General features: G+C 33.4%; 4 protein-coding genes across 4 annotated transcripts; all 4 read right to left on the reverse strand.

Moving 5' to 3' along the window:
* Positions 1–567: 567 nt before the first annotated feature.
* LOTGIDRAFT_202347 (hypothetical protein) lies at positions 568–2,298 on the reverse strand. Its single transcript, XM_009055519.1, has one exon. The coding sequence runs from the start codon at positions 1,240–1,242 to the stop codon at positions 1,084–1,086; it is 159 nt and encodes a 52-aa protein (XP_009053767.1). The 5' UTR covers positions 1,243–2,298; the 3' UTR covers positions 568–1,083.
* Positions 2,299–2,442: 144 nt separating this feature from the next.
* Positions 2,443–5,464, reverse strand: LOTGIDRAFT_175164 (hypothetical protein; the record flags this gene model as incomplete). Its single annotated transcript, XM_009055520.1, has 5 exons — positions 2,443–2,871; positions 4,171–4,185; positions 4,523–4,663; positions 5,086–5,190; positions 5,459–5,464. The coding sequence occupies 5 exons, from the start codon at positions 5,462–5,464 to the stop codon at positions 2,443–2,445; spliced, it is 696 nt and encodes a 231-aa protein (XP_009053768.1).
* A 6,143-nt stretch (positions 5,465–11,607) lies between these two features.
* On the reverse strand, positions 11,608–11,961 carry LOTGIDRAFT_175165 (hypothetical protein; the record flags this gene model as incomplete). Its single annotated transcript, XM_009055521.1, has 1 exon — positions 11,608–11,961. The coding sequence occupies one exon, from the start codon at positions 11,959–11,961 to the stop codon at positions 11,608–11,610; it is 354 nt and encodes a 117-aa protein (XP_009053769.1).
* Positions 11,962–12,241: 280 nt separating this feature from the next.
* LOTGIDRAFT_175166 (hypothetical protein) lies at positions 12,242–13,030 on the reverse strand (the record flags this gene model as incomplete). Its single annotated transcript, XM_009055522.1, has 1 exon — positions 12,242–13,030. One exon carries the CDS (start codon positions 13,028–13,030, stop codon positions 12,242–12,244), a length of 789 nt encoding a protein of 262 aa, XP_009053770.1.
* Between the last annotated feature and the right edge of the window lie 1,248 nt (positions 13,031–14,278).

The raw sequence follows: 14,278 nt of genomic DNA on the forward strand, positions 1-14,278 counted from the left end.
CCATGTCGATTGAACATTGTTTTTATTTGTTTGTTTTAAAGTTTTTATTATAACCTGTGATCTAATGATAAATTGTTTGCTCACATATCAAATTCTTTTAAAGAAATCAAAATATACTGTACATGCTTAATGACATAACTATTTATCTATTTCTCATTTTCTATTTCTACAAATTTCAACAAAACATGATAGATGTTTTTAGATCAGGATTTTAACTAAAGCTCAAAGATGTGCACATCAGAGGACGAATCTCAAAATAAACTACAACAGTAAACTTTACTTTCAGATAGAAAAAATATTACTCTTTTTAACTGGACAAGAACAGTCCATTATGTTCAGATATGAGGCCATTGAAGGTCAACATTTTCACGCTTTAATTAGTACTTTAGCCACATAGAAATAAATTGTTTGTGTTTACTTTTCGAATCGTCCATCATTTGCACATAATATTCGTGGCCTCTAATGGTATAATGTCAAAGGTTGTCAGAAGGGCACCAAGAGGCTCAATAAATGCTGACACAACAAAACGAAACGAACCATGTCGATCTTCTAAACAATATTCTGTTTCTTATGAGTGTTTAATACACAACAGTCCATTCAAAATATGTCGCACCTATATTATATTAATATGTTTTCGTTACGCATGTTCACAATCTTTGAAGGTTTTCAGAGAAATAGTTCAAAATTGTTAACATTTACAAAATGACTTTATGTATATAATCTTTTATTGCCAAATTAATGTGAATTTTTAACTATTTTATCGGTTTTAAGACATTGTTTTTACATGCGAAACTCCATCCAAAACAATCATAATCGTTCAAAGCTTTTTGTGAAATTTGTAAAGATTATCAATATTTAAGAAACGGCCTTTATCGAGAATAATATTTGGGTTATATCCAAATGTTGATTTATTTTAATAAATATTTTAAAACATTCTTTTACAAATGATAGTCCATCCATACTTGTATACATTCAGAATTTTCAAGCCAATTAGTAACCTTGTGTTTCTACAATATGACTATATATATACTGAAATAAGTAATATTTATTATGTGAAGTTGGGTTGTTCACAAAAATGTAGTTTTATAGGTAAAGCGAGGAAAAATATGAAACCATGTTTTGAATTTGAATTTTGGAGACAGGTGGTCTTGTAACAATATTTTGAAGTGAAAGTATGTTGTTTTTTACGTCCCACTTTTCTGGACCTAATTGGCTAATGAAACGTCCAAAACGTATTGTCATTTAGAAATATATTCAGAGACCTGTATCATGTCTACCCGAGGCCTTCTAAACCCGTTCTTAAATCCGTCCTGAATTTTGTAATTTGGAAATATTTAACTTTTTTAGATTTAAGTAAAATTATTTTGTAGACTTTTTAAATGAAACATTCCACAGGAAAATTGTATGGTATTTTTTGTTATTGATTTGTACTATTTGACTGTAGATATATCTGTGATAGAAATGCACTAACGACCTGGCCCGGAATCTGAGGTACCACGCCCACAATGTCTCTCGACAAATAAAAAAATATCTGTCTGTCCTAATGGAAGTACAACACGTCGGGCCCAGGGCCCTGTTACGCAAAACATCTTACGATAAGAATTTGTCGAAAGTGTTGAATTTTACAATAAATAATGCAAAACTTACGACAAAATTTATCGTAAGATTTCTTGTGAAACGGTACCAGCATTTTGTTGTTGATGAAAAACAGAACACGGATACGTCCTGGAATTATCACATATTAAGATTCTGGAAATCTAAGTTTTCAGTGAGTTTTCATGGTCGTAACTACCTATATAACCAACGAGGCAAAGTTCTCATGGCGAATTTGACAAAAACAGGAAAGATATGATGTCTACGGACAAGGTGGTTACTGTTTAAAGTAGGGGGTAATTTTGAAATGTTTAGGGGTATTGAGACGCTTTGTAATCTAGCATAAAATTTGTGGACAATTATATCTTAAATTGTTGTTTTCAATTAGACTATATTCTGCACGTGAAAAAGAAAAACCACGAAATAGAAGGGTATTCAAGGGTAATGAAATCGATCAACGATCCTGAAAGGGGTAAAGGTTGAAAAGCCCTTGTTTAAAACCAACCCGGACATCTCTTCCAACAAAAGTTGCCTCATAGTACAAAGACCATAGTTACAGCCCTGATGGTTGTTTCAATGGAAATGTTTTGTTTGTGTTTTTTTTAATCAGAGAGTTTATTTCAAATGATTAACTTTCTCATGACTTGAAATCTTATGTTTGCTCAACCGTTGTTAATTTGTGCTTAATAAAATATCTAACTTCTTGATGGTGTTTTGTTTCTCACACCACATACCCCACCAGACACCGTCGTCTATTCCCAGCTTGACAGCTTTACTCAATGGCACGTCGTCTATTTCAAGCTTGACAGCTTTACTCAATGGCACGTCGTATATTCCCAGCTTGACAGCTTAACTCAATGGCACGTCGTACATTCCCAGCTTGACAGTTTTACTCAATGGCACGTCGTCTATTCCCAGCTTGACATCTTTATTCAATGGCACGTCGTATATTCCCAGCTTGACAGCTTTACTCAATGGCACGTCGTCTATTTCAAGCTTGACAGCTTCACTCAATGGCACGTCGTCTATTCCCAGCTTGACAGATTTACTCATTGGCACGTTGTATATTCCCAGCTTGACAGCTTTACTCGATGGCACGTCGTCTATTTCAAGCTTGACAGCTTCACTCAATGGCATGTCGTATATTCCCAGCTTGACAGCTTTACTCAATGGCACGTCGTATATTCCAAACTTGACAGCTTTACTCAATGGCACGTCGTCTATTCCCAGCTTGACAGCTTTAGTCAATGGTGTCAAAACCAGGCCCGAATTCAGTCCCTGGTCAAAACGACACAGATAAACCCTTCTGTTCTTAAGTTGATTCAAAAAGTAAGTAAAGATTCTACATTTTCATAATTTTATTAAGCTCTAAAGTAACTACAATAATAAATAGGTAGATAAATAAAACTCATTTAAAAAATAATCAATGATATGTTTTCTCTGTAATATAGTAATATAGAGCGATATAGAAATATTAAATCAGAAAATAATAATAGATTTGTCGTCGATCATTGTGGGCACGTACGTCTGGTCTCTAAAATGCGCAATCCCTAACGGAATTGGACAAAACCTTGACTTGGACAGGACATTATCAGCCAAGGATGGATTCCATTGAAAGATAAAAAAATCGAAAAATATTAAATATATGCCCTTGTTCCTGAAAACGCGTTTAATCTTTACTTTGTTAATACTACAGAAGGTACAATGTTTGACGAGTATGGATGAAACCTGATGACCCTATCGAAAAACAAAATAATCTCTTCACTCTATAACTAATGTAAAAGAATCTGGGTCAAGAAAATAAGAAAAATACAATGAAATTTGGAATTTGCGCCGATCAACTCTGTATACTTTGAAATATTCATATTATAATCTTAAAACAGAGTCTAAGCGAAATGTTATAGTGAAAGTAAAATAAATATTTCGTAATGTTTAAAAAAATAGAACAAAATAAAGCTATAGAGCTCAATACATCAATTGTAGAGCGATATAGAAATACCACTGTTAAAATAGTACTTAATACATCAATTGTAGAGCGATATAGAAATACCACTGTTAAAATAGTGCTCAATACATCAATTGTAGAGCAATATAGAAATACCACTGTTAAAATAGTGCTCAATACATCAATTGTAGAGCGATATAGAAATACCACTGTTAAAATAGTACTCAATACATCAATTGTAGAGCGATATAGAAATACCACTGTTAAAATAGTACTCAATACATCAATTGTAGACCGATATAGAAATACCACTGTTAAAATAGTACTCAATACATCAATTGTAGACCGATATAGAAATACCACTGTTAAAATAACGTTAAATACATCAATTGCAGTGCGATAATAGAAATATTAAATATACCTAAAAACTAAAGAAAAACTTAAGCCAGGTTATTTCGAATTATTATTTATTGGTGTTTATTTCCATCTAGCCTCCTGAAAAATATACATGGTATAAAATAGTATAAAATAATAATATCGAAATCTCACTAACCATCGTATCCCGCATACAGACTATGACAAGGTTGACGATTGTTAAGGAAGGTTGTTTTGAACAAGATGCTCAAACGTACCTGCTCACTTTTCGCCTGTAATTGGTCCAAAACAAAAAAAAATTTACAATAACTTGCTAAATATTGTCTTTATGCTTTTTGTTTAGAAAAAGTGACGATTACAAACATTTCCGTGTGCATTATGTTACTATAAAGTCTTTAAGGTCTCAGATAGAACATTTTTAAAATACAGGGAAGATAAATTTAATATAATTCCTTGAGACACAGTTTGTGTCTTTCATCTTCGTAAAAACTGTCACATTCTTTTACTTTGTCTTCATAAAAAAAGAAAAGATATTCCATTTTAACATCATTTTCAACTCATAAAGGCATAGTGGTAAGAACTATCCAGTTTAGATAATAAAATGTTTACCTTTAATATACATTTATTTTTTTTCCCCCATGTGTTAAAGGCTTTCTGAGCACGTTCAATTTCTTCTGGATTTTCTTCTTCTTCTTTATAGTACATACACATCACGTGTTCTTCAAAGATTTGGGGTAATATGCGAGATACCTACATATAAAAATGCGAATAAACTAGACCTTTTCGGATTATTGTAGATTAAGAGCTCTAGTACGCTGCACATCATTGTTGCCGCAAAGTATACAGAAAAATCCAATTTGCACCAAGCAATCAACTAACTAGTGTTACACGAAAGTTTGGTGTGCATTTGTCACATTCTGTCAGCAAGTTGTATATATTCTAGGTCGATATGCTCTTCCAATATGACCAACTTGGTTATTGTACAGACATTATTGTAGTAGACATGATGGTGTCAGAATCATAAACCAGTCATTGTTTCTTTGGCCTGTCAGCGCCTTACACGTGGGGTACAGGCCACCTATCTTAAGTCTTCGGTAGGTAGATACATAAGGGGTAGAAAAGGTAGGTTCTGCTTCGTGTACAAATTTAGAACTACAGACGCCCATGCGAACCTGGATTGCTGTTATTTCTTTTGCTTCTTTTGGGTTGGATTTGGAATAAAACCTCATGTTATCCACCGGATTCTTGTCTTTCATGCTATAATCAAAGTCCACAAACTGAAACAAACGAGAATAACGAGAATACTCCTTTTAAGATTGACTGAAGACGTTGAAACACCATAACCCTATGACGTTTGTGATTACCAACAACAATTATACCATTTCTACTGCATACATACACAGTCAATGCACCTAATTTATCAATCAATGTTAATAATATATATTAATATAAGTAAAATCTTTTCGCTGTTTTTTAAGGTTCTGTTTTAATATTTCTACGTTAATCCTGAATATTGTGAGAATGAAACATAAAATTATTTCTTACCTTCATTACGATCTTATCAGCAGACAAAGAGTTATCTATATTCTTGATTTGTCTAAAAGTGCTTTTTTCTACCTCCTGAAGGTTTGAAACAAAGTTAAGGAGGTGATAGGAATAGCAAGTGTTTTTCTAATTTTACATTAAACTTTCAATGTGTACCAGGGACACTGATAGCATCAATTTCCACCATCCCAATTTTCTATCAGACCGTATGTTGGTGGGTGGCCTACATGTTCTAGCCTCTAGTGTTGACACAATCAATTTATCAAAAAATCCAAGACATAGAATTGCAATGGCAAATTAACAAGTAAGAAACGTGTAAGGCGCCTTGAGGATGCTGGTTGTGTTTTTATTGCTCTGTCATTTTTAGTCTTTTCTGTGCTATTAATAATTCTACAAATATGGATTTTTGCAAGGAAATTCATAAAGGACTATCGAATATGATTGGAATATATTTGTTCACGTTTGATATAGGGTTGCTTTTGTGGAGTTCTTTATTTAATTTTATTCATGTAAATTTCCTGCTATGATGATGTCAACAACGGTTAGTTACTATAGAGATAATCATCAGTCCTACTGCGATGGACCATTGAAAAGTACTGATCTGAATCGTGATACTAGTTGTTTTAGATTCGGGGAAGGGAGGGTGATTTACTAGGGTGCTCTGCCTACATTATGGTGAATATTTAGTCTTATAGGTCTTGCTGTATTCAATGTCTCAATCAAATGGGCTTCCCAAGATTGACGGAATTTGGTAGTTTCAACTTCGTGCAAGTCAATTTCTATGCGCTCAATTGGGATTAGGGTGAGATCGTCTATTGAATGGTCGTCAAGGTTGAAATGATTAAAAACAGTTTCTGGTGTAAAAGGACATGCATAAAGCCTGTTTTAGCTGCTATCTGTGCTTAAGTGGAATTTTTTATGTTTCGTAAAATCGTTTAGAGTTCCCACTCCCTTTCAGTTTTGAGAAAACAATCGTACAGACTTGGTCGAAATCAGAAGTTTTGTGCGAATTCGGTGAATTAATTATACCAGAAAAGGTATGTTTTGGTTGAAAGGAGCTCTTGTGCAAGAGTTAATGAGTATCAGTTTCTTTGAAATAAACTTTAATATCCAGTTTATTTGTTTCTGCTATGGAATCTCCCTTAAAGACAGTGGTATCTAGAAAGTCTATGCTTTTGTCACTCACGTTGGCGGTTAGTTTGACGGAAGGATGGCGGTTGTTGAGATTTTCAAAGAATTGCCAAAACTGTTCGATAGAATAAGTCCAAACCATAAAAATGTTAAAAGCGTCAGTAAAAAAGTGGGTCAAATGGACAGAGGGCCAATACCTCATGTTCTCACTCTGCTATGAAAGTGCGAATCGTTTGCCCATAGCTGTCCCTGAAGTTTGTAAATATGTTTTACCATTAAATGTGAAATCGTTTCGACTGAGACAAATATCTAAAAGCTGTAGAATTGCACCGTCTGTTTGGATCTGGGTTTCTATTAAAAGGTTTACGAACTGTCGTTAAACCAGCAGTGTTATCGATATTGGTATACATAGAAGGAACGTCGATAGAAATTAAAATAGCATTAGAAGAAAGATTTTTTATTTTATTGACAAAATCCGTTGTGTCTTTAAGGTAGGCGCGATGTTGACATGCTAGAGGTAGTAAGAAATGATCAATGTATTCTGACACCGCATATGACTCACTACCACAGTCAGATATAATCGGGTGGCCTTTAGGGATTTTATTAGAGATAAACCACTCCTTGGTTGGATTCTTATGGATCTTAGGCAAATTATACAAATGTTTCTCATCACAATCGGGTTTGGCAGACAGATAGTCATATTGTTTCTGTTTGAGATGACTAGTTTTGACTAAATCGGCAAGAATATTGTTAATCATAATAGCAGTTTCTTTGAAAATTGGTTTCGGTAAAATGACATAATGTTTAGGATTATTCAGTTTATTATCTACTTCTGAAACGTAATCCTCCCTATTCAGAATGACACAACATGAGCCTGTGTCACTCTTTTTAATGACAATGCTATCGTCTTTCTTAAGTAAGTTTAACGCTGAGATTAGGTGGCCCACGGGGATTTAGGAATAAACATTGTTCTAGCACCACGTGGAGCAGCTAAGATTTCGTTGAAAAGGTTCAATAGATGGTCAGAGATAATTAAAGTTGGCTACCTTCGGTGTCGGAATAAACTTAAGTCCACGGTCTAAGATTGAATGCTGAATTGATGTGAGAATTTTAGTTAGTTAATTTTAGTAAAGTTAACTACAGTTTTGCCTAGCGGTAGCCCCCAGTAATTCGTGGTAAGACTTACTCGATGCTTGAAGCTGGTGTATCCAAAACAAATAAACACAGTTTACTGTTTCTGGAGACCAATAAAGGTTGTCAACTTGTTCGAATTCTCCTTCATAGGGTGGTAAGATTGTTGCGCTGCGGGTATCGGACTCTAACATCATGTTGTTGAGGGTACTGGGGTTCTGTTGTGCTTTCTTCGAGATTTTATTGGAGATGGGTATACATGTGATGATAATCTTGGAGTTTGTTTTGGCTGTAGCGATTAATTTCTGGGCTTGATTAAAGGAGGTCTTTGGTTGCTGATCACGGTTGTTGAGGCCTACTTGCAGAATAAAGGTACTTGGTTTGGGATCATGGTCGTATGATTCAAGGATGGACTGTATGTGGTGGATTTGGGCACCGGGGTCAGAATGTACACAATCTCACAACTGTAAAAACTGAAGCCATATATAACAACAGTAAAACACTATTTCAACTTATGCTTACTAAATGCAATATGTTTGAAGGCCTGTTGTTGGACATGTGGATCACTGAGCTGACTCATATCCCTGAGAGTCACTGTCGATGTCTAGGGACTACATTACCAAAAGATGTATCAATTCTAATCATCACTTCCGGTAGAGGTATTATACTGAAGTGTGAGCGAATTGTCTTATGTAGACGATATAGCGATAGGTTTGAAGGTCTGTTGCTGGACATGTGGGTCTTTGAGTTAACTATTGAAGTTTCCCTTTTATCGACATTCGAACATCTTCTATGAAGAGTGCGATATTTTTACGAACAAAAATATCGATTTAAAGCAGAAAAAATTATCCGATTGCGATGAAATTTGGTGAGAATACTCAGAATAGGGTCTAGAACATCATCCTGTCGTATTTTAGTGGATACAAAATTGAGATCATTAAAAGGTACATAAGTGAAGTAGCGCCGCAATGTCATCTACACTGGTTGGCCGAACGAACGTTTTGATTGTCCACAGGTTGTGACTGACTTTTGGAACTACAGAGATGAACTCTCTATCATCAATGGGGTCATCTTCAAAGGTACCAGAGTGGTCATTCCAAGTCGACTTCGTCCAACAATGCTTCAAAAGATTCACACAGGTCATCTTGGACAAGAAAAGTGCAAACAACGAGCTCGTGAGGTGATATTCTGGCCAAGAATGAATCACGAGATAGACATCATAGTAAGCAGCTGTGACATATGCCTGACACATCGACATCGGCAGAGAACCGAACCTATGATTTGCCGTCCCGTAGCAATGAGACCATGGGAACAAGTGTCGACAGACTTGTTTGAGTTACGGTCAAAAGATTACATCGTCATAGTCGATTCATATTCTAACTACACTGAGGTGATTGCACTATCAAGTCAAACAAGTCAAGCTGTCACCAAAGTTCTCAAATCTACATTCCTGATGAGCTTTACAGTGATAATGGGCCATGTTTTGCCAGTGCAGAATTTGCTAAGTTCGCAAGTACTTGGCAATTCAAACACATAACATTTAGTCCTAGGTACCCCCAGTCTAATGGGTTGGCTGAAAAAACTGTACAGACGGTTAAAAATATAATCAAGAAATGCACAGAAGGTGGAGAAGACCCTCATCTTGGACTGTTAGCATATCGCACTACACCACTGGATTGTGGATTCTCACCATCACAGTTACTGATGAATAGTCGACTGAAATCCAACTTCCCTCTGAAAACCTCCATACTGCTTACAAACCCTTCAGATACTCAGACAGTAATAGCTCACAAGTATGAAGCTAGAGAGAGGCAGAAACACTACTTTGACCAGAAGGCTGAAAGTGTTTCTTTACCTCAACTCCAGCTAGACAGTAATGTCAGACTTCACAATGACACCTCGAATAATTGGAAAACTAAGGGAGAGATAATCCAGGAAGTAGCACCACGTTCATACTTAGTGAAAACAGACCATGTGGAACCATCAGAAGAAACCGCAGAGATCTACTACTTCCCAATCAGACTATCAGTGATCAATCGACCCAACCTCCTACAGTTCCGATGCAACATCAATAACGGCAAGCTAACAACTCTGATGTCACAACAACCAGATCCGGCATAGTGATAAATAGACCAGAGAGACTGATAGTAAAAAATGACTGACATGTGTCGGACATAATTGTGTTCAGATTATTTCTCAAGACTGTTCTATTGACTTTAAAAGTTTTCACATAGTGTTAAGTTGAAGTTATGTCCACAAGTTTCATATTCATTCTTTGTATTCATTTATCATATTGACGAGTTAAAGCAAACTCATATCGTGTTCTTTTAATTTTGAGTTGTAGCAGTATTGTTTTGTTTTATAGACTTTTAACTTTAGAGGGGAGAGGTAGTAATAAGTCAATGTACATTGTTGGAGTTGATTCCCTTTAATTGTATTGTTCATACCAACAAGAGTTGTTTACCTACCAAAACAACATGTGGATTTTGACTCATTAAGTTCAAACCTCCTAACCAGAAGTTTGCAGACTATTACATTATCATTATGTGGTTCTTGCATTTCCTCTGATGACATCACTAATCGACAAAAATGCTTGTATCACATAAGGATTAGTGATGTTATCAAGCAATTATTTTTTTGTGAAATTGCTGGAAACACAGACGGCGGATTGAAAATTGGAATGGAACTAATTGATGCTATCAGTGTCCCTTATATACATAGAAAGTTTGGAAACCTGATTTAATCAGTATTATTCGTATCACTCATTCCAAGTAGTCTACAAGAAATAATCAACCACAAGAGTATAGCTTTTAAGAATAGTGGTATTGATTGTACAAGACATGGTTCGCACCTTAGTTGTTCAAAATTAGGAAACAATACAACCCTAAACTATTCCTAATCAATATTGGCCTCACAAGATACTGAACTGGCCACCAAGATAATGTCTATCCAGGTGATTTGGTACATCGTAGACAACGATGTGAAAAACGTCAAAGAATTCTGATATAAAATCAGCTTCAAGCCTTACTTTTATCACAGCATATTTATTGAGTGGATCTCTTCTTTCCTTGTTTCTCTTTTCCTATTGAATAAACAAAATTAAACACAATTGCTTTGCATAGACATGATCATAAAAACTTTCTCTGCAATAAGTTAAGTAGTAGTAGTACTTTCCGATTTCAGGACATGACATTGCTTCCTTCGCAACAACGGTAAATCTACCACTACAACTGTTCAAGAGGGGAGCGAACACACCTGAAATAGCGTGAATCTATAAATACCACTACTACTGTACAAGAGGAGGAGTCGAACACAGTATATACTCTTTCAACACAGCTTTATTAATTCTTAAAAAAAATCATTACAAAAAATGTCTTTAATGACTATCCCATCTGTTGATAATCCTTCCACCAGCTCGAACAATTTCCTGTATGTCGACTGAAGTGAGAACGTCGTTACAATATCCATTTCTAAATCTTACCTTATCACCAGTTTTTGTTTGGGTTACATCGTCTTCTTTAACAGTATAAATTATTTTGTCTTTGGCTGGTATTGGTTGGAAAAACATATATATTCAAACCAAACAGATAAAATAGCACACCTTGGTCTAAATTGTTTGATTGTTTGAAAGCACTTGTCAATTATATCCAGCTGAGTGTTTTCGCCGTCCCTAAATACTTTTGCAACAGTCGACATATTTAATTTAATTTATTCGACCTGAATTTCATTATGTGTGCCGAAACTTTTTACAGAGCGTCTAACATAGTGTCTGATGAATGGATCTACGTGAGAACATACTTTTTCTCCTTTATATAAATAATACCAACCTCTAAGAAATAGAGAAGGTACACTTAAATTATCTATTCTAGTTTGATTTATCATAGATTTCATGACTTGTATTTTATTAAACATGCTGCTAAACATATAGTATATCTTTTAGCATAAGGCTCCCATTCTTCTATTCGAGATTCACAATTTGTTTCGTTAAATTCCGTGATATCTAGATCAGTCTTTCTTAAATTCATTGGTAATTCTGATGATTTTCCCCAATCTTTTAAATTGTTTCCTACATGTTGATAGGAACAGGTGAAATTTATCTTTTGAAAATAATTGTTTTTGTTGATAAATTTCTTTTCACTATTCCATTTTTTCTGTAAACTTGTTTCTTTAAAAGGATTAGATATTGCTAAACGAATTATACCTCTACTGGTTTTGAAAGGACAATGAGTTAATTTTTCCATGTTTTTAATAACAATTAAGCTATCAAAACCACTACCGTTGTGACAAATTAGAGTTAACTGTTTTTGATCGACGGAACCTAAATGTTGGTCTGGATAAACTCCATTTTTTTCCAGATTTACCAAAGTACAAGCTTAATATGGTGTTGCTTTGTCAGTCTCTTCCGTGTAAGTTTCACAATCCCACGCATACATAGTTTCAGGTTGTGGTGTTGGTGCATGAGTCGATGGATTAAATTCTGAAACAAATTCCAAACTTGTTTGTAGCTATTTTCTATTTCGTTTATTCCAAGAGTTTTTCACTTCTTTTTAACAAACAGAAATGATCATTGTGTAAATACAATACCCAATCTAATGGTGTTTTTATATTTCTAGGATATGAAGACCTATCTTTAGGATTATAAATTTGATATGTATCATTGAATTTTCCAATTCGAGCTTGTTTCATTATTCCCTTTCTATTATGTTTAGGAAAGGAATAAATAAAATCATTGAATTCCTGAGTCAAATCACGCTTTGAAACAAAATTGACACATTTAATAAAACATATTCCGTCAGATGGAATGTAACAATATTTTCCAATATATTCCTTGATACTAAAAAGCAGTTGAGTTCGTTTTTCTACTTTTGATCTTATGATTGGTTTGAAATTGTTTTTACGAAATATTAAACGACCAGTAAAATACCAATCTGTATTATCTGATTTTTCAGATATGTTCTTGACGACTCTTTCAATCATTTTATCATTAAAAAACGCTAATTGAAAATTATGCTTAAATTTAACATCTAGAAAAATTTCTCTATTGATTTCAATTTGACCTTTAAAGGATTTGAATTTATCAATCATGTCACGAATCACCTGATCAAATAATTCATTTTCAATCTTTTCATCTATTCTTGGTTTTTTTTTCTCTTTAATAGGTCTAAATTTAGGTGCTTTTCGTTTTATTACAAATTTAGGTGCTGTTTTTTTTATTACAAATTTAAGTGGTTTGCGCACGTGCGTGGCAACTTTTAGCTGTTTAATTCGTGCTCCCATTTCATACTGATTTTGTTTTGGAGATTTTCCCATGATTTTTTGAAAATTTATGCTCTATTCTAAAAGAATCAATTTTTTTATTTTTTAATATTTATTAGATTAAGCGTTTTTCAATAATTACTTAGTCTTATGAATTTTCCAATTTTCTAGATTTTACTCTGTTGTAACTTTATGACACCAGGTAAGTTCACTGATGAATATATACTCATATTGACCATTCTTGAGAATTAAATTTTATATTATCACTTTAAATGTTTTAAATTAATCCATGATATAATCCATTCTATTTCTATTTGATGTGCAGGAATTGTTATAAATAATTGATTTATGTGAGTTTTATAAATATCAATTGAAGTAAAAATACCATTAGAATAGAACATAAACCTTGTATATTTACATTCTTCCCATTTCAATAATGAATACGTATGTATTCCTTCTTGTCTTAGTTGAATATTTTTAAGATAAGTAAGTGACTTACTAATAATAAACCATACATATAATCAAATTTTACTGCTTCATCAAGATATATTTTATATTCAAACCCATCAACATATCTATTGGCATTTCATAAATATGGTCGTTTATAAAATTTTGAGAAATAGTTACTGATTTTATTTTGAATTCAAAAGGAAATAATACATTAATAACCACATTTATATTATTTTTTTCACGCATAATATCTATTGTAGTTGGGTTTGCTTAGCTAGAGCTATAAATCCTGCTAGTGTCATATAAAAGTCAGTTTTTGCAACAAATCAATACTGTTCACCTTCTATATTCCCTTTAAAGAGTACAGTTAAATAATAAGGATTTCTCTTTTCAAAATCTTTTATTAATATATCATTAATTGATTTAATTTTTTCTTTTTTTTTACAAACACCATTTCAATTTGATTGTCATTTGATTGAATTTTTTTATTAAATTCTTGAAACTTTTTTCCTGTTTTAGAAATTCGTTATTAATTATAGTTAACTGTTGTTGTAATCTATCTTCATTTATACCTGGATAAATATTATCTATCAATTCTTTAACATCTACTTTTTTTTCTATCCTCTAATTTAGATATTAATGAACTTAGATTTTGTAACTGAGTTTTATCTACTACATTCGCCAATTGTTGTTAAGTATAGGTTTTAATTTCGCTATTATCAATGTTTTGCATTTGGTGTTGAATATAAGTTTTAATATTAGTAAGTTATTTTTCTAATTCACTATTATCAATAAATTTAGTTTCTAGAGTAGTTAATTCCTGTTGTAAACTATCTTCATTTATATCTGGTG

The sequence above is a fragment of the Lottia gigantea genome (genome assembly GCF_000327385.1).
Source record: "Lottia gigantea unplaced genomic scaffold LOTGIsca_249, whole genome shotgun sequence".
In the NCBI taxonomy this organism is placed as follows: domain Eukaryota; kingdom Metazoa; phylum Mollusca; class Gastropoda; family Lottiidae; genus Lottia; species Lottia gigantea.